At 40.8% G+C, this 21,246-nt stretch overlaps 1 protein-coding gene across 1 annotated transcript; it reads left to right on the top strand.

Annotated features, from left to right (window-relative positions):
* Nucleotides 1–2,425: 2,425 nt before the first annotated feature.
* si:dkey-190l8.2 lies at nucleotides 2,426–20,837 on the top strand. The gene is made up of 10 exons (XM_066641901.1): nucleotides 2,426–2,626; nucleotides 3,978–4,078; nucleotides 4,180–4,334; nucleotides 5,069–5,237; nucleotides 5,754–5,856; nucleotides 6,051–6,181; nucleotides 13,091–13,308; nucleotides 13,669–13,777; nucleotides 13,976–14,215; nucleotides 19,525–20,837. The coding sequence occupies exons 1-10, from the start codon at nucleotides 2,438–2,440 to the stop codon at nucleotides 19,613–19,615; spliced, it is 1,506 nt and encodes a 501-aa protein (XP_066497998.1). The 5' UTR covers nucleotides 2,426–2,437; the 3' UTR covers nucleotides 19,616–20,837.
* The last annotated feature ends 409 nt before the right edge of the window (nucleotides 20,838–21,246 follow it).

The following is a 21,246-nucleotide window of genomic DNA, read 5'->3' as shown; positions in this document are numbered from 1 at the left end:
CTATAATATCTATTATGTATTATATTTTCTTCAGCGCTAGGTAATGTAGCATCAAGGAGTTATGGCTGCATATGCACCCCGGATGAGTACAGAATGCCTCCTCAGGGGCATGTGTTCTGTTCTCGTGGACAGAAAAGAGGAGAAGCTCTTATCGTCACATGCTCTTTTTATTTTATTTTGTAGCAAGGTAATACACAATAAAATTCCTGGCCAAATTGGATTATCTGAGTTGATTTTTTGGTAGATTGCCGACTGACTGGTTTGTGGGGGTGGGGTGGGGGCCAACTTCTCAAAAAAAATGGGCCCAGGGCCATTTGGCCTTAAAGTATCCCACTACAGACCACCTGACAGTTACACCACTAGATGTCAGTAATGATATAAATAAAAACAACCTAATAGTGAAAATGGTTTGTTTTGCACAGCAGCCCTCCATCGTTGTGTCTAGTGAGACTAAAGATGAAAATGGTCTGTGGCAGTCTTTCTGAGTTTCAATGTAAGCTTTGCTACAAGGAGAGGGTTTTCATAAGTGGTCAGTAACTCCAGAAACAGCAGTAGGCTAATCATTTCAGGCTCAAGGTTCAAAACAGCAGACACATTTTTTGAATTTCTACATGCTGATCCTTTTTGTCATGCGGAAAGATGGTGCAGAGTCCAGCTTAATTATTGAGCATCTTCCAGACATTTGCAGGACAAAGGGCTCCTCATTGACCCTTTGTGTCTCTCAGCAGATTAGCGGCTGAATCATTCCCTAGACACTCAGGCAAATCTCAGGCAGTCAATGGTTACATGAGTGGCTACTGTTATGCAGGGTCAGTAAGCACCTGTTGTTTAAAACATGGACTCCCTTTGAATTATTTTTATTTCTCATATTTTTAAACAGCAATATAAATTCTAAATTTACAGCTATATCATCTTCAGTTCAATAAAAGCTAAACTCATAGATTTGTTTATAGAAAAGGCTGTATATATGGTTTGACATCACTCACATGTGGATTAGCCTCCTAAAGCTACTGTATAAAAAATGAAATATGTTAAATATATACTGTTTATCTAAATAATATAAAATACTACATAGAAAAAAGGCTATCACTGTTTTTTTAGACTTTATTAAAGTAATTAAACGCAATCAAAAACTAATACATCATTGATTCTCCTGATATGACTTCCTTTGCTTCCTCAGTTTGGGAAAACTTTATTTCAAAAGCTATACATTCATTAATTCTTGTGTTAAATATTAAGCCCCTTAATAATACATAATAAGGATAAGACACTTTTTTATTTCAGTGGAAAAAGATTTGCAGTTTTGAGAAAAGTGTAAATGAATCAGTGACTTCTTAATATGAGACTTCACTCTTTGTGGATCAGTACTACAACCTACAAAGTACACAACAGTCAGAAAAACACAGTTCAGGGGAGATACAAAGAGATAAAATCATAAGAATGACTGAAGGCTGTTAGTATTTTTTTTTTATCTCAAAACAGGTCTATGACTCATGTTAAGCCATTTCCCAAAAGAAAATAATTTCAGAGAAAAGTAACAGGTATTTACCTGACATAAGCTTCATGGAAAGCCCCACTGCTATGTTTAACATGTTATTTCTTGTCCTGGGACATGTCTCTGAAATAAAATAAAGACATTTTTGAACATTCTGGTCATTGATAAAATGACCAGAAAAAACTAAACTGTGGCTAAAAGTGGCTTAGAAGTAAATCAACGTATTCAAAGACCTTCATTCAATGGAGATCAATGAATATGCAATTAGTCTCTGCTTCACCCACCACTCTCACACAGCTCAAAAGCCCCACCCTGCAAATCGACACGATTGGTTCCTTAAGTTTATGATGTCAGAATCCCTGGCTGGCTGAAACCATGTTTTGAGACACTGCAGTTTCAAAGCAGAAATGGTCAGCAGCAAGGCTTACTGTTTTCTAAAGAAGAAAGACCACAAAATGGCTGTGGTAGAAAAACATTTTTATTTTCACAGATGAGGGTCTTTAAACCAAATTTCCCAGAAAGTGAATGAAAGATGTGGGGCTTCATGTTGTTCTGAAAATCTCCCAAATGTTTTTGTGTGGTTATTCCTTCTTTAAACTCGTGCCAAAATAGCACACTTGAAAGCAAAATTACAGGTTCCAGAAGAAAAGTGTTATTTTTATCTTCAAAATCCGCCTTTTTAAACTCTCTCTGACTTTGAAGCCACTTAAGTTATCAAGTTATTAGCCTAGATTCTTTTGGAATGTTTTCTGAGGTAAACGCCGTCTGCTTTGTAAGTCAAAATAAACATGTTATAAAACCCAGATATTACTGAAGAATAATGAGCTCAGGACCAAGTGAAAACACTGATATTACATCATCAGTCAGTTCCTCCTGCTTCACTTTGTCACTTCACATTCATTCTGTCAGTTCCAGGCAGGGGCTAACGGACACGGTCTATGTATGGGTCCTGTTCTGAGAGCCGTTTACCTCAGGCTTAGTTTACCCATATTTTTCACGGCCTTTCTCTTTTTCGTCGACGTGTTTATCGAAACCAAGTCGTGCAATGTGGACGAACAGACGGTCAGCTTCAACCAGAGACTTAATAAAGACAACATTTCACGGCTCAGCAACTTCAGTCATCACTTGAACGTGAGTAGTCCGCGTAAACACAGCCCCAGCACTGGTTTGACTTGTCTTACGAAATTAACCGACAGTAGTATTTCTGTGTGATTTCTATACTAGGGCGCCATTTAAGCCCAGCTGAGGTTACATTTAAACGCTGTATTTAAATTACTGATAAAACATTTAAAACACAAGTAATTACAATCTGGACATATTTTAAGGTTGATACACATTATTTTGCTGTAATATCTTTAAATTGCTTCAATAAACATCATTATTCCCAGTGAACAAGGAACGTCCCTGGACGTTCAAAATAGGTCTAAATGTAGTCTGTCCGTCAAGGACATATTTTAAACGTCAATGGACGTTCAAAATCCATCTTAATAAGTTAGTTAAGTGGTGAACAATTAATAACGTCAATGGACGTCCAAAATACGTCTGTGTATGGACGTCTTTTCAACTTTCATTTTCAACCTTAAGAGAACGTTGATTAGACGGCAGTCATTACGTTATTTCAACGTTGAATCAACGGTTACATGTTTACTGAGTTTGCTTTAATGCATGAACAACTTATTAACTTTTTTTTTAATGGAGCTAACCCTTTCTACACTCACTGTCCGTTTTACCAGTTCCTGTGTCCATATAGGCGACGTTTGTAGTTCTACACTTACAGACTGTAGTCCATCTGTTGTATTTCATACTTTGTTAGCCCCCTTTCGCCTTGTTCTTCAAAGCTCAGGACCCCCAGAGGACCACATCAGAGAAGAAGATTTCCTGATTTGTGTGAGGGATCATTCTCAGTGCTGCAGTGCCTCTTAAGTGGTGATGGTGTGTTAGTGTGTGTTATGCAGGTACAAGTGGATCACACACAGCAGTGTTGCTGGAGTTTTTAAACAGTGTCCATTCACTGTCCACCCTATTAGACACACCTACCTCCTTGCTTCACCATGTAGATGTGAAGTCAGAGACTGTAGCTCATTTGGTGCTGCACAGTTTGTTTTGGTCTTCCTCTAGTCCTTAATCAGTGGACAAAGGATGCCGTTGGATATTGTTGGTTGATGGACTATTCTCAGTTCAGCAGATACAGGAAGGTGTTTATAGACTCCAGCCGCACTGCTGTGTCTGATCCACGGTGTCAGTGTAGTGGTGAGATAGGGGTGAAAGAGAACATTGGGCATGGTGACCTTAAGCTCTGCGTGGCTACACCAGTGTGCCCTAATTAATGTCATGTTTTTTATGAAGATGATAGGCTGTAAGGTGTGTGCCTCACTGAATATCTGTATCCACAATGGGTGCAACAATATATTAAACAAAATATTACTCTTGTAAAATAATCCTCTAATGTTCTGAGTGAGTCAGTTGTGTTTTATTTCTGTAGGGTTCTGTGTGTATAATGGAGAGCTCTTTTGCTTATGGGCAAGCCACCTACATGACTGGGCTTCTCATTGGCTCCATGGTTGGAGGAGCTCTATCTGACAAGTATGTAGATTATTTTCTTTCTTTTTATTTCATCTGTTATACTCAACAATGAGCTGCTGAATAAATATGTATGTATTTATGGTAACGTTTCTCTTGTTCAGGTATGGGAAGAAGTTCCTGCTGGTGTGTAGCTCGGTCCTTCACTCATCAGTGGCACTGCTCACTGCATTTCTGCCTCACGCTCTTTTCTATCTGAGCGCACGCTGCATGGCTGGGATTGCCTGCTGTGCTGTTCATATCTGCACATACAGTCTGGGTTGGTATTCACACTTTTTAAATAAATGTTTTTATTTTAAGTAATATAATTTCAGAGAAATATTGAAAACTAATTGGAATTCCCTTTTAATAAATGGCTTCATGTTTACAGAGCCCTAATTTTTGTGTACTTTCTTGGTATAATAAAGAAGCCTTTGCATTTATAACAATGCTTTATGGATTAAAAAAAAAAAGTATACATTTGTCAGAGATGAAATAATAAAAATTTGGGCAAATGTGGCTTGAAATTATTCCTCTTACACATTGCACAGCCAGTAAATCCTCCCACCCTTCAGTTTGCTGTGCTAATAACCTCCCCCTCTTCTGTAAATGCATTCCCCTGCTGAGTGACAGAGAAGGTCCAGCTTCCTTGTCCAAAACTCCTCCCCAACCTTCTCAAAGAAAGCCATCACTGTCTCAAACTCAGGTTTGAGTGCGGTACATGCTCACAGATTTTCTATTGCAAAAAGCTATAAACTATAGTGACTTGTATTGTTACAGATCTTTACAAAGCAGCAAAGTGGTATAAAGATAAGCATAAAGGAATTAGAAACAGAATGTAAAAAAAGACCCAAATTGCAGAGAATTTAAATATCTTTTGTTTAACATGGGTATAAGTGAAATGTATTTGTTTAATTCTCCATGACTTTTCATCATAAATATCTAAATATGTTCATTTGGATATCAGGATTGGGATGTACAGGAAGTAATTCATGTCATTATTCACTTTCACAGGAGTGGAATGGAGTTTGCCAAAGTATCGTATCTGGCCAACCACCCTTCTGTCCTTCATCTTTAGTTTGGGAATGATGGCTCTAGCTGCTGTGGCTTACTTTACCAAAGATTGGATGCAGTTTCATCTGGCGTTGGCCATCCCACAGATCCTCTGTCTGCCTCTTTATTTGTACGTATCTGTTCTCAGTAGCTATTTTTATGTAGGGTTTAAACTACATAGAATTTTCCACAATCTTTTTTTTTCTGAAAGAATGAATGGTATAACTCAGTCAGGTGCACAAATGTTTGCCCACAAATTTTGTCATAACATAACTATGCAACCTGGAATGCCAAACTTACCACCTAGCGACACTAGGCAAAATCCTGAGATACCATAACTTCTTGGGGTACTGTTACAACAATGTAGCAACATACTGCCAGTCACCTGGAAAAAAAAAACACAACCCCCTAACAATCACTAAGAATAATATAGCATAGGAATAGTGATATCAGCAATAGAGAGCAACCACAACCTTGCAACCCCCTGTGACACCCTAACAACCACAGAGAATACCATAGCAACCACATAGCAGCACCCTAGCAACTACCTGGAATACCATAGCCAGTCACCCAGGAACAGTATGCACTACTGTATGTGTATCTGTAACTTACAGATACATATGATTCTGATTTATTTTACAAACAGCCAAATTCCAGAATCTCCAAGATGGCTCCTTCTAAATAAGAGGACACAAGTTTTGGAGGACTATCGCAATAGGAGCCCTGAGGACAGGCAATATCTTGATATGGTAAGAAAAGAGCGTAAAATTCTCACAATGAAACAACCACTGAGGAAATATCTACAATCTCAACTACAATGTTCCTGTGTAGTTAATATATTTGTTAATGTTTCACTCAAAATCATTAAAAATTGTAGCCTCACTCAAGTTTTAAAAGACATATTATCATAACAGGAATTCTTATTGACAATTTTTATTGGCAGTTATTGGACACAGGGGGGGATGAGAGTCAGAAGAATGTTGAAACGGAAGTGGAACATAAAACAGTTTCTGATTTCACCCACTTTAAATCAGCCACCATTATTCTGCGCTTGTTCATCATGAGTTTCGTTGGGTAGGTAAGTTTGTTCAGTCTCCATATTGCACTTATGAAAAATAGTTTTCCCAGCTGTGTTTTCTACTTGTTTGCCCACAAGCAAATTTCTGAAATAATTGAATCAAAACTTCATATTACGGTATGTCTTTTAAGGACACTGACATGCTCAGGATTGTTTAGTTTCCTGGAGAAATGACCTTTAGCCGTGAAGAATGTCTTGCTTGAATTGTTTTGCAAAGCTCGGGTTTCACAATCAGTTAATTTGCCTGAGATTCTTAACTCTACCTTGTTGCTGACTACTCAATAAAAGACTACAAGTACATATATTTATTAGCATTAGAGTTCATTAGTGAGTTCATTTTTCTGTTTTAGGTTTCAGTAATGAGTTGGAGCTCTTGTGCAGAGTGTGAACAAACATTTATCAATCTCTTAAATGTTATTTCAAGCTCACAACTGTTGGCTAAATGAAAGTAGTGAACATTAAGACATCAGCATCATCACTCAGTGTCTAACGCCCCATAGCACTCACTCCCAACATGAAGAGACTGGTTAAAGACTGCATCACATCCAGACTCCCTGCAGGCGATACCATATCAGCAGCACTTCACCTGAGCCTGGTTCATTGGGAGAACAAGAACGGATTATGTGCGGATGCTCTTTACTGACTTCAGCTCTGCCTTCAACATAGTCACCCCCCAGCACCTGGTAAGAAAACTTGGCCCATTAGGCATTGACACCGATTTGTGCAATTGGTTATTGGACTTTCTCACAGACAGACCACAAAAAGTACAAGTTGGGGAAAACACCTCCAAAATCATCCTCATGAACAAAGGAGTTGCCCAGGGATGTGTGTTGAGCCCTCTGTTGTTCACCCTGTTGACCTACGACTGTTGTGGCAAGTACAGCTCAAACCACATTATTAGGTGTGCGGACGATACCACAGTAGTGGGCCTCATCAGCAATGATGATGACTCTGCATACAGAAAGGAGGTGAACCAACTCGTTGCCTGGTGCGACAGTAACAACCTGTCACTGAACATCAGCAAGACAAAGACTGTTGACTTCAGAAGGAAGCACACAGTGAACACTCCACTCTCAATATTTGGCAACACTGTGGAGTCTGTGGAAAGCACCAATTTTCTGGGGGTACACATTACGGATGACCTGACATGGACCACAAACACCACCTCCCTTGTCAAGAGGGCACAGCCATGCCTTACTAGTATTTCTTGTGTGTTTGCGCTATGTTTATACTTGCACATTGGAGTTTGGAGAAATGCAGTCTTGTTCAGCTATGCACGTGTTGTAAAGTCTGAATAACAATAAAGTTCACTTTGACTTTGAAATTATTTTAATAAAAACACTACATGCTGAAGGGACCAAGAAGAAAGAGTAACCTGTAAAAGCCATCTCTCATAAAACTTTCCTTAAACTGGGTTTTTTGCAATTAGGCAAGACAATAGACATACTAATTCATCTATTTGTCCCGGAGTTGTGGGCTTATACCCCACCTCAGGTCATTCTCTGTGAGATGGTGTGATCCCCCTGTGTCTGTGTGGGCCTCCTCCGGGTGCTCTGGTTTCCTCCAACAGACCAAATTCATGTTGGCTGATAGATTGGCCATGAAAATATGGTCCATTGGTGTATGTGAGTTACTGTGTAAGTGTGTGATGCCCTGAGATGGACCAGAGCCCTTGTACCTAATGATTCCAGACCTAGCGAACCCTGAAAAGATGAAGCAGTTACAGAAAACGAATGATTCAGGTTGATAATCAAGTATCATGAAGTGAGTCATGTGGAGGCAGCCCTGCCTCAGCCATCCTGGGTCGAAGTTACTACTGCTACTTTCCCAATAAGGCTTTATTAACAGTCTGGCATCTGTGGCAGCATAGTGGTTCTGTGATTCTGGTGGTTCTGAAAGGTTTGAGAGCTGATGAGTAATTCATTCATTCATTCATTCATTGTGTTTAAGCGCTTATCCAGTTCGGGGTCGCGGTGGGTCCAGAGCCCACCCAGAATCACTGGGCGCAAGTCAGGAACACAACCTGGAGGGGGTGCCAGTCCTTTACCGGGCGACACACACACATACACACTCACACCTACGGACACTTGTGAGTTGCCAATCCACCTACCAACATGTGTTTTTGGACTTTTTTAGAAGAGGCTTTACAACTGCAGTTTTTAGTGAGCTCGGAAAACCCCCCGACATGAGTGAGGTGTTTACAATGTGGAGTATGTCTGGTGCTATAGTGTGAAACACACTCTTTAAAAAATTGGTTGGTAGTGTGTCAAGACTACAAGTGGATGATTTGAGATGATTAAATTTGTTGATTAAGATTTTATTATCAACAGTACTGAACTCTGACATTTTAACTAAGGAGTTTTTATGAGGTGATAGAGAGGGTCCAGACTCATTATTGGATATAGATGTACTAATCGCTTGTCTGATATTCTGGATTTTAGTGTTAAAAAAGAATGCAAACTAATTACATCTCTCAGTTGATACTAATTCAGGGGCCATTGGTGTGGGTGAGTTAGTAAGTCTGTCGACCGCGGTGAAGAGGATTTTGCTGTTGTTAGTGTTATTGTTGATGATGCTAGAGAAATTGTTGTGTTTTGCATATTGTCGTGTTGTATTCACGTAGCCTATCTTTGTAGATTCCTTTGTGAATATGAAGACTTGTTTTACGCAATCTGCGTTCTGCCTTGCGACACTCCCTCTTTTGGATTTGAACAACAGAAGCATTTCTCCATGGTGCTTTCTGTTTGCAAGACATAGCCTTCATTTTAAATGGCGCAATCTCATCCATAACACTGACAATTTTTGTATTAAAACTATTCAGAAGATCATCAACAGAGTTGGATCGTTCACATGGTGTAGTGCACATTTTACTCATGAAAAGTGTAGCTGTGCAGTCTTTTATAATCCTTTACACAAACTCTTCTGTCTCTGATGACTGGTGAGGCCCACATGTCAAAGACCACACAGTAGTGATCTGACAACGCAACGTCCTTCACAGTCACTGATATGTTGAGATATATTGAGATAACAATATCCTCCCTGTAACATGCTGTGAAAGGCCAAAAGAGTCCAATATGGCATGCAGTTCCTTGGCAAAACAGTCCTTGGGATTGTCGATATGTATGGTCAAAGTCTGTAGAAATAAAAGACAGCATCTCTGTAAATTCATCAATAAAATTAGCGTTGTACTTCAGAGGCCTGTAGACAGTTACTAGTAATATCTGTGGTGTCCCTTTCAGAACTGCACAGAGGTTCTCAAATGTTGTGAAGTCACCAAATGATAACTGCTTGCACTGAAAAGAACCATGGAACAGAGCAGACAAGAAGAAATGAAAATCTGGAGGAGCCGACTCCAATAAAACAGTTGCAGCACTACATTCGTTTACCCAAGTCTCAGTTAAAAGTATAAAATCAAGCCCATGTGCTGTAATAAAATCATTAATTAAGTGTGATTTGTTTGTGAGAGATCTGATATTTAGAAGAGCTAACTTAGTAACTCGTGCACTTTGCCACAGAGTCTCTGTCTCACATTTTATATGCTGTAGATTGGCTTCATTCACAGAATCTGACCTGAACTCTCTGTTCTTTCTCTCTCTGATAAGTACTGGAATGGGAGAGATTACAGGCACCAAAGGTCCAAGCTTGTTTTGAAAACACGTACTGCTGACATCATCACTGCATCTCTTCTGCTGAGGTGCTCTAGGTGGTGATGGAGCGTGATTTTTCTTAGGGGACAGTCTGGGGGACTGCAGTGGGGAAGTGGCAGTAGATGAGGGTGGAGTAGAAGCTGGGGTGGTTCTCCTCTACACCTGAGGGCTGGCTGACAGGGAAAGTGACAGCCTTGTCCCAGCTGAAACCAGCTGCTCCATGGCTGCTGTGAGGTTCAGGTGGGGTAATGGGGTGGGGGATAGAGGACATGGAGGATTCCTCTTGCGGTTTTGGTGTCTCTGGCAGCTGATAGAGTTGGTCATTGCCACTCATAAGAGTCCAGAGAGGATGTTCTGGCTGTGACATGGTGTCATCAGCTTGTACAGGAGAGTTCCTGGATGTTGATGCTGATACGCCACCCCCAAGAGAAGTAGATAGATAGCACACTGAGAAAATGAGATTGTCTGTCAGAAGTTTAACACCCCTCTTGTTCGTGTGCAGTCCATCTCTCCTAAAAAGTTCTCTCTTCCCAAAAACAAGTTAAAGTTGTCAATGAAGTTCAGTCCATTTGACCTGCAGCTGTTCTGTAGCCAGGTGTATAATCCCAATAACCTTGAGAACATATTGGTGCCTCCTGCAGGTAGAGGTCCAATGAAGAAAAATTGTATGCTGAACTTACTGAGTGTGTTAAGGAGGTCATTAAAGTTTCTTTTTAAAACTTCAGACTCCTGCTTGACAGTGGGACGGTGATGTTTGGCTCGCATCTCACTATGAGTTTTGGGTTTGTTACCCCATTAACAGTGTCATCTCCAAAGATCAGAGTGTCTGCTGTAGGTTTGTTAGGGTTTTGCGACCGGCTGACACTTCTGGCACTTTCTGTGCTGTGTTCACTGCGTTTGTTATTCTCACGAAGGGCATGCAGTGGTTCAAATCTGTTTTTCAGCTAAAGTGAATAAGACCGGTATTCTGGTCTGGGTCTGTGCTGTGCTCTCTCAGCAGCAGTGTTAGGTTTAGCAGCTGAATTTCCTGCTGTGGTACCAGGAGTAGAAGACAAGACTACAGAGCTATACACAGCACGGCGCTTGGGTCTAGCTTCAATCTGCACCCATTGCCCGTCTCTAGCTGTACTCACGGCATTGTTGCCATTCACTCGATCCTCTGTTCTGGATCTGTGTCCCTCCACTGCCCGCTGCTCGGTCCTCAGCCCGCTGTCTGCTGCCCGTACTCCCACTCACTGTTACTCCTCGCACAGCTCCGACATGCCAGTCCTTAAACTCTGATATCAGGTTCCGAAAAAACCCCTTTCCGAAGCTGACATTCTCTGTAGAAGTCCGTAACAATTCTGACAGCACGCGTTGAACAAAATGATGAGGCATTTCACAAGTTTCTTCTACTGTAGCCTGATGAAAATGTCCTGGTTCCTAGAGCAATCGCACTACTTTAAAAAGTATCAAAAGCAGAAGATATCCAGTTTTGGCTTCGTAGTGCTGCTGACTTGTGTATATTTAAAAGCTCAGATACTCTATCACAGAAAAACAAGTCGGTTTTGAAAAAATAAAAGGAAAGAAATAGAAGATAGCAGAGCTAAGCAGCAAAGCGTCTGAACGACAAGGAAGCAGGAAGAAACTGTCCTCAGTGAGGACTTCACATGGACATTGAACACCATGCAGCTGGTCAAAAAGGCTCAGCATTGGTTGTATTTCCTGAGGAGACTGAGAAAATTTGGGATGTCACCCAGAATCCTTAGAAATTTTTATAGCTTTGTCATCGAGAGCCTCCTGACCAGCTGTATCACTGTGTGGTACAGCATCACGACTGTGATGGACCGAAAACACTTGCAGAGAGTGGTGAAGACTACTGAGAAGATCGCCAGGACTCCACTACCCTCTCTGCAAAGCATCTACCACCAGAGAGTCTGCAGGAGAGCTGCTTCCATCCTTAAAGACCCCATCCACCCCCAGCATGGACTGTTCACACTTCTGCCCTCAGGCCAGAGGTACAGAAGTGTCAAATGCAAGACCACTAGGTTAAAGAACTCTTTCTTCCCCACTGCCTTCAGACTCCTGACCCTACCTCAGAAATAACTCTGCACTTTACTGTCAAACTGTTTACATGCCTCTGTCATTTACTGTCACACAAACGATTGTTTCAACTTATTGCTGTTTGTGATTGTAGCACACGTTCACTTTACCGTTCACCTATGTATATATCTCAGTGAACTTTGCACTTTATTAGTTATTTAGTTATTCATTGTATTTTCTCTTCCATTTGGCATTCTTGGTGAGGAGCAAAGAAAGAATTTCATTGAACACTGAACCTGTTCCTTACTGTGCAAATAACAATAAACTCTCTTTGAACTTTGAAACTGGAGCACCCACGCGGACACAGGGAGAACACACCAAACTCCTCACAGACAGTCACCCGGAGGAAACCCACGCAGACACAGGGAGAACACACCACACTCCTCACAGACAGTCACCCGGAGGAAACCCACGCAGACACAGGGAGAACACACCAAACTCCTCACAGACAGTCACCCGGAGGAAACCCACGCAGACACAGGGAGAACAAACCAATCTCCTCACAGACAGTCACCCGGAGGAAACCCACGCAGACACAGGGAGAACACACCAAACTCCTCACAGACAGTCACCCGGAGGAAACCCACGCAGACACAGGGAGAACACACCAAACTCCTCACAGACAGTCATCCGTAGGAAACCCACACGGACACAGGGAGAACACACCACACTCCTCACAGACAGTCACCCGGAGCGGGACTTGAAGGGCAACACTACCTGCTGCTCCACCGTGGAACTCACACTAAGATTGCCAGGAACTTTAGTACACACAGTAGTGTTTTTCACTAAATGAATCATGGTTAGTATTTCATTTTAAAGATGCACTTAAACATGTGTCCATGCGCCAATCTCTTTATTTGTAATATTATTTTAATTATTATTCACGGCCCTTATTTCCAGGGCGGTGCAGCAGGTAGTGGTAGAATTCCCAGAGGGAAAAAATGTTGCTGCTTTCTTCCCAGAGGGCAAATGCTTTTTGCGACAGGTCAGGTCACCAGATGGCTGGTAAATGTTCAGTCAGTTCTCGAGGTCATCTATAAATGACACTATTTACACAGTGCAGATTGAGACTGTATTTTTAGAAGAGACTGTATTTACTCCTGATTAATGTATGTATTTTGAGAAACTCATCATCTCCCATGTCAAGTTTATGAATTTTAATGTTATTGTTTACAGGTTAGCATCAGCCCTCACTTACTATGGGATCTGCTTCAGTGTGGGGAGTTTCGGGGTGGATATCTATTTGGCTCAGTTCTTCTCGGGGCTGTCTGAATCGCCCTCTCTCCTGCTGCCTCTACTGTTGGCCCGATGGGGCCGTAGACCCTTCAGCATGGCAAGTCTGCTGCTCAGCGGCATCGGCTGCCTGCTCTCTCTCCTTATGCACAAGTTTTGCAGTAAGCACAGGGATGAAGGGTTTTACATATGTTCTTTTTTAAAGCTGTAGTTTAGTGAAAGACCTGTGAGAGATTGTTATTATTTCTACATGTTTTCCTATAAAGTGCAACTTTTTGCAGTCACTGGATCAACCAGTTTATGCTCCTTGGAGTGGGTCCCTCACATGTGGGCAGCCATGTTCATGATTTAATTCAGGATATCTGGCACATCCAGGCCACTAGATGTCAGTATAATGAGTGTATAAATTAATTTAATCAAGACATTGCTGCTCTGCTAGATGACTTCGTATCTTTTGTCATAACAGTGTAGCACAGCCTAAGAAATGTAAAACCGTAACCACACTATATCCTGCCCCTTAGATATCCCTGCTCTGGTGATGGCATTTGCTCTGATGGGGAAGCTGTGTGTGCAGGCGACCACCTGTGTTTCTCTTCTCTACGGCATAGAGCTGTTCCCTACTGTTATAAGGTAAGAGCCCTGTTCCCATTTGACACACAGCACTGTTGAAAGACATGCTTCAACTCTAAAGCTGAAAAGCTCAAGTTTCATTTCAGGAATTCTTCATGTCTCCTGTGAAAACATAATTTTAATCATGAGTGTCTACTGCTCAGGTTCTCATAAAATGTAGACGGACACTATCCACCAGTCACTGTTTGTATGTTGCAGGCAGAAGTGTGTGGGCCTGGTCAGTTTGTGTTACCGAGTGGGCTGCATTGTAAACGCAGTGGTGGCTCCTAAGGGTGGGGTCTCTCTGGGAGCCATGATCTGTTACAGCAGTGGACCTATCCTGGGGGCAGCACTGTGTTTACTTCTCCCAGAGACCAGCGGCATTCCTTTACCAGACACAGTCCAGGACTGTGAGAAGCAACCCAGTCTGAAACTGGAGCTCAGATCCTGCTGTGCTCAGTAAGTCACAGTTTTGTTCAACACATTCTACACTGGACAAAACAACAACACAAATTACAGCAACAGATGACCCACATCTGCAAAGCAGTAGGGGTGTCTAATAGAGAGGACAGTGTGTAAAACTCCAGCAGCACTGCTGTGTCTGATCCACTCATAACAGCAACTCCAGCAACATATCGTGGTCACTGCAGTGCTGAGAATGACACACCATACAAATAATAATCTATTTACTCCGTGATGGTCTTTTGGGGGTCCTGACCTTTGAAGAACAGGGTGAAAGAGGACAAATAAAGTATGCAGAGCAACAGACAGACTACAGTCTGCACCTATATGGCCAGTGGGGCTGATAGATTATACAGTGAGTTTAGAAAGAAGGCCAGATTACACCTCCATTTCATAACTAGGCCTGTCAAAAAAATTATTTATCATACTTTATCATAAAATATGTGGACTTTTCCTCACATGTTTACCAGTGTGCTTGTTTACATAAGAATGAACGTCATCACAGTGGTTTTATTTTATTTATGTTTGAATTATTAAAGGTATTTTATATATTACACATGTTATGACATCTTTTATATTCCAATTCCAGCGTAGGGCGGCAGTGTGGTGCAGCAGGTAGTGTCGCAGTCACACAGCTCCAGGGACCTGGAGGTTGTGGGTTCAATTCCCGCTCCGGGTGACTGTCTGTGAGGAGTTTGGTGTGTTCTCCCCGTGTCCGTATGGGTTTCCTCCGGGTGCTCCGGTTTCCTCCCACAGTCCAAAAGGTTGGTAGGTGGATTGGCGACTCAAAAGTGTGAGTGAATGTGTGAGTTGCCCTGTGAAAGACTGGCGCCCACTCCAGGGTGTATTCCCGCCTTGCGTTCAATGATTCCATGTAGGCACTGGACCCACCGCGACCCTGAACTGGGTAAGGGTTACAGATAATGAATGAATGAATTCCAGTGTCTGAATTTTCTGAACAACTATGAATTTTTTTAGTTAAAGAAGTTACTCTTTAAAGGGGTGTAGATGCATTAATGCGCCTTTATATTTACATTGTATCGGTGGCATTATATTATCAAATGACACCAGTATAGTTAATCGCAATTATTTCTGGCAAAACATATCAACCAGAAAAAATAACTCCATACACGTATTAAATTGTGTGTAAAAAAATATGAATACTACTTGCAATTCAACCAATGTATAAATATTAAAAGCAAAGGACATCACCCACCGTATATCTTTGTTTGGACCTTGAGTATGGCTTTTCTGGTTTGCAGGTCAGTTTGGTTAACGAGTATCTATTTCTGTGCTGCATAGTGTTAGAGGAGCTGCGCTATTTTGAGCAATCTATACTTCCAGATCTGTTTTAGCTCACCCATATCATATTTTTAGTCACTTGTTCTAATGTTACTTGGAACATACTATTAATAAATCAGTGACCTTTCTAACAGAATGCCCCTATGGTCGTGAGTGACATTAAACCATTTAGAATCAGTTGCAAAACTAAAGAAAAAAACAACATTTGTAAATTAAAGAACAAAACTCAGATATGAAAGTGATTCTGTTTTGAAGCCTTGAAGGATCACATTTTTTAAAACATATTTTGAAAAGTAAAACTCCTGTCAAAGTCCAGGTTTGTACCTTTAAGGTCCATTACATTCTCTTGAATTCTCTTGACAGTTGAATATCTCCGTTTACATGATAAACAAGTCTTAAATTCAAAAGTAAAAAAAAAGAAGACTGGAGTCAAAATGGGATTTTGTACTCAGTTCATTAAACATAAAGTATGGTCCGGTTATATCCCCTTTAAATGGACTAAAGGTGCTGATGGTTTTTCAAAGTCTATAGTCAGAGAAAAGCGATTAAACACTTACTTCAAAATGTAATGTTAATATGAATTAAATACAAAGTCTTACTGTACACCATACCAGCCACAGATTGTTATGCCTGCCCCACACTACAGGATAATCAAATCAACATTGATGTAAATTAGCTCCTGCCAACAATCGCAAAAGATAAGGGTCACCTTCCCAGACACACCTGTAGTGTAGAATGTCTGTAATACCATCTTTACCCCACTGATTTGTTCCCAGACCCGTCTGGGCCCCAAGGATTGTGAATTGTAAATAGTAAACATGTTTAATGTGGGAAAGATGGTGTTGATCAATGACAAAAACTAATAGTGAAAACCATCATTGTGTGTGGGGATGAGGTGGCTTTGTCAGTGTTAATACAGAGTGGGCCATTTATATGGATACACCTTAATAAAATGGGAATGGTTGGTGATATTAACTTCCTGTTTGTGGCACATTAGTATATGAGAGGGGGGGACTTTTCAAGATGGGTGGTGAGCATGGCGGCCATTTTGAAGTTGGCCATTTTTGATGTAAGTTTTGTTTTTTCAATGGGAAAAGGGTCATGTGACACATCAAACTTATTGGGAATTTCACAAGAAAAACAAGGGTGTGCTTGGTTTTAACGCATTCAACTTTATTCTTTCATGAGTTATTTACAAGTTTCTAACCACTTATAAAAAGTGTTTAAAGTGCTGCACATTGTGTTGGATTGTCAATGCAATCCTCTTCTCCCACTCTTCACACACTGATAGCAACACCACAGGAGAAATGCTAGCACAGGCTTCCAGTATCCGTAGTTTCAGGTGCTGCACATCTCTTATATTCACGGCATAGACAATTGCCTTCAGATGACCCCAAAGATAAAAGTCTAAGGGAGTCAGATCGGGAGACCTTGGGTGCCATTTAACTGGCCCACGACGACCAATCCACTTTTCAGGAAATTGTTCATCTAGTAATGCTCAGACCTGACACCCATAATGTGGTGGTGCACCGCCTTGCTGGAAAAACTCAGGGAACGTTCCAGATTCAGTGCATAAAGAGGAAAACACATCATCATGTAGCAATTTCGCATATCCAGTGGCCTTGAGGTTTCCATTGAAGAAGAATGGCCCCTCTATCTTTGTACCCCATATACCACACCATACCACAGCACCTGAAACTATGGATACTGGACGCCTGTGCTAGCATTTCTCCTGCACACAAGCACATCATTGTTTTTCTTGTGAAATTCCTGATAAGTTTGATGTGTCACATGACCCTATTCCCATTGAAAAAACAAAAGTTGGATCCAAAATGGCCACCTTCAAAATGGCCACCATGGTCATCACCCATCTAATGTTACTTGGAACATACTATTAATAAATCAGTGACCTTTCTAACAGAATGCCCCTATGGTCGTGAGTGACATTAAACCATTTAGAATCAGTTGCAAAACTAAAGAAAAAAACAACATTTGTAAATTAAAGAACAAAACTCAGATATGAAAGTGATTCTGTTTTGAAGCCTTGAAGGATCACATTTTTTAAAACATATTTTGAAAAGTAAAACTCCTGTCAAAGTCCAGGTTTGTACCTTTAAGGTCCATTACATTCTCTTGAATTCTCTTGACAGTTGAATATCTCCGTTTACATGATAAACAAGTCTTAAATTCAAAAGTAAAAAAAAAGAAGACTGGAGTCAAAATGGGATTTTGTACTCAGTTCATTAAACATAAAGTATGGTCCGGTTATATCCCCTTTAAATGGACTAAAGGTGCTGATGGTTTTTCAAAGTCTATAGTCAGAGAAAAGCGATTAAACACTTACTTCAAAATGTAATGTTAATATGAATTAAATACAAAGTCTTACTGTACACCATACCAGCCACAGATTGTTATGCCTGCCCCACACTACAGGATAATCAAATCAACATTGATGTAAATTAGCTCCTGCCAACAATCGCAAAAGATAAGGGTCACCTTCCCAGACACACCTGTAGTGTAGAATGTCTGTAATACCATCTTTACCCCACTGATTTGTTCCCAGACCCGTCTGGGCCCCAAGGATTGTGAATTGTAAATAGTAAACATGTTTAATGTGGGAAAGATGGTGTTGATCAATGACAAAAACTAATAGTGAAAACCATCATTGTGTGTGGGGATGAGGTGGCTTTGTCAGTGTTAATACAGAGTGGGCCATTTATATGGATACACCTTAATAAAATGGGAATGGTTGGTGATATTAACTTCCTGTTTGTGGCACATTAGTATATGGGAGGGGGGGACTTTTCAAGATGGGTGGTGAGCATGGCGGCCATTTTGAAGTTGGCCATTTTTGATGTAAGTTTTGTTTTTTCAATGGGAAAAGGGTCATGTGACACATCAAACTTATTGGGAATTTCACAAGAAAAACAAGGGTGTGCTTGGTTTTAACGCATTCAACTTTATTCTTTCATGAGTTATTTACAAGTTTCTAACCACTTATAAAAAGTGTTTAAAGTGCTGCACATTGTGTTGGATTGTCAATGCAATCCTCTTCTCCCACTCTTCACACACTGATAGCAACACCACAGGAGAAATGCTAGCACAGGCTTCCAGTATCCGTAGTTTCAGGTGCTGCACATCTCTTATATTCACGGCATAGACAATTGCCTTCAGATGACCCCAAAGATAAAAGTCTAAGGGAGTCAGATCGGGAGACCTTGGGTGCCATTTAACTGGCCCACGACGACCAATCCACTTTTCAGGAAATTGTTCATCTAGTAATGCTCAGACCTGACACCCATAATGTGGTGGTGCACCGCCTTGCTGGAAAAACTCAGGGAACGTTCCAGATTCAGTGCATAAAGAGGAAAACACATCATCATGTAGCAATTTCGCATATCCAGTGGCCTTGAGGTTTCCATTGAAGAAGAATGGCCCCTCTATCTTTGTACCCCATATACCACACCATACCACAGCACCTGAAACTATGGATACTGGACGCCTGTGCTAGCATTTCTCCTGCACACAAGCACATCATTGTTTTTCTTGTGAAATTCCTGATAAGTTTGATGTGTCACATGACCCTATTCCCATTGAAAAAACAAAAGTTGGATCCAAAATGGCCACCTTCAAAATGGCCACCATGGTCATCACCCATCTTGAAAAGTTTCCCCCCTCCCAAAAACTAATGTGCCACAAACAGGAAGTTAATATCACCAACCATTCCCATTTTATTAAGGTGTATCCATATAAATGGCCCACCCCGTATTTTTAAACAAACTTTAAAATTGGGTGCAATAAACTGAAGGCAGTGCTCCTTAATAACAGTCAGTCAGCGGCAGATGCTGTAAATAATGTATATTGAAATATTGAAAATGTGTTTAAAAATCATATAATTGTTATTGAAACATTTTATTTATTGATCAATGAACCAAATGGATGGTTGGCATTACCATTATTATAATATGTTCAAACATTAATATGTTCCTTCTTGCTTCTAACAGGTGGTCTTCAAATCAAGAACCAAAAGTGGAACACACTTTCTCTAAAGTAAAGGACTTGGAGAGCCAACAGGAATCTAGTGTTTCGTCGTAGTCAGATTCCATGAATTTCAAGAGTGATCCTCTGCAAAACATGTCACCGCCCTTGATTCCTTCCATTGATGATGTGCAGGTGTGGAGTTGCTTAGAAACTGTCTTAAGAAATCATTCACAACTGTCATGATGGGTTTATAAAAAATTACAGGGAACCAGGGAAAGTATTTTAAGTGCTACGGCTGTACTTTGAACTGCTGGGTTTAAAATAGGAGACAACTTTGTATTTTGTGTGCTTCTGATATATCCAGCAGAAAAATATGTACCTCACATGAAGTTTTAGTCATGTTTAATGACAGAATGAATATACCCTGGCGCCAGGGCATGTCCTGGAAGAACCTCTCCCCCACTGAGAACTCTGGAAGAGCCCAGGATGTGAGTGCTGTGTGCTGGAGGCAAAAGCTGGAACACAACAGTAGCCTTTTTCTTTAAGTCTGATACTGAAAGTGTCAATGAAATGTCTATTTAAAAAAAAAAATAGTAGGGTTCAGTTCAGTGTTTTGCAATGTCACCAGCTACATTTAGCGGGGGAGCCATGTTGAACAGAGAAGGTACTGTGCAATGGAAAAGCACCATTATTGTTCTCCTCCAAGCATGCTGAGTTTCCATTGAACTTGAGCAAGCAGCAGTTTGAAAAGAAGCAAAGGCTGGCTTCCCATCGCTTCTAGCTGAGCAGCAAATACCAGAGGAGTAATGGGGTTTGGCAATTTTCAACAGCTTTTCAACACAAACGGAATAAGCATTTAATTGTCATATTATAAAATAAAAGCCTTGTGATGGTCATGGAGAAATGACATGAAACAAAGACTGGGAATCCCAATGTGGTTCCAGTCAAAGCATTGGACATGTAAATCAGGAGATTGAACCAGCAATCCCTTGATGCCAGACCAGGATTTGCAGAGATCTCAGCTGGTCTCATTCTCTGGCTGAGAGACTCAACCCTCACAGTTAGCACCAAGGCAGGCGTCTTTAAGTTGGAAGTCACCTCCAGTGCCTTAACGCCGTTAAATGGCTTTGCATTAGCAGAAGGTTGAAAAGAAGCAGTGGTGGGTTTCACATCTTAAAGGAAGCAGGTGGTAGCCTCACTCTCCTGGGGCTGCTCACAGGTTGAAAGAATGAGGAATGAACAGACCTTCAGGACGAGTGGGTTGAGGAACACTGATTTTTGTAAAGTCTAACCCTTTCTTTTTATTATTATTATTTGTAAGTCATAAGTTTTTTATTCCAGCTTTGTGTTTATTTTCTTTTTTATAAAATGGAAGTTTTCTGTTCAGGTTTTGATCACTTTAACATTTTTATTATCTATCATTGTCTTAATTAAATTTCTATAATCAAGGTACGAGTGTGTAAACTGGAACATAACACTTAAAAAATGCATGATTTTACAATAAGTCATAAAGAGACAATAACAATTACACCAGCAATCTGTGCACCAAAAAGTGGATTTAGTTGTTAACAGTTTAAATGTGAACTGATGTAAACACTTATTTGATTTTATATAAAAATGACACTGTCTGATATTTGTCTCGCTCACAATACGTGGCTTGGTGTGCAGCAGTGTGTTGAGGCTGAGCTCTTGATCTCCACAAGAGGGCAGGCAATGTCTACAGGTCCATTTCAGGACACAACTAT

The sequence above is a fragment of the Hoplias malabaricus genome, chromosome 1 (assembly GCF_029633855.1).
Source record: "Hoplias malabaricus isolate fHopMal1 chromosome 1, fHopMal1.hap1, whole genome shotgun sequence".
NCBI lineage: Eukaryota > Metazoa > Chordata > Actinopteri > Characiformes > Erythrinidae > Hoplias > Hoplias malabaricus.
Note: the sequence above shows the minus strand (reverse complement) of the source record. Positions and strands in the feature narration are given on the sequence as shown.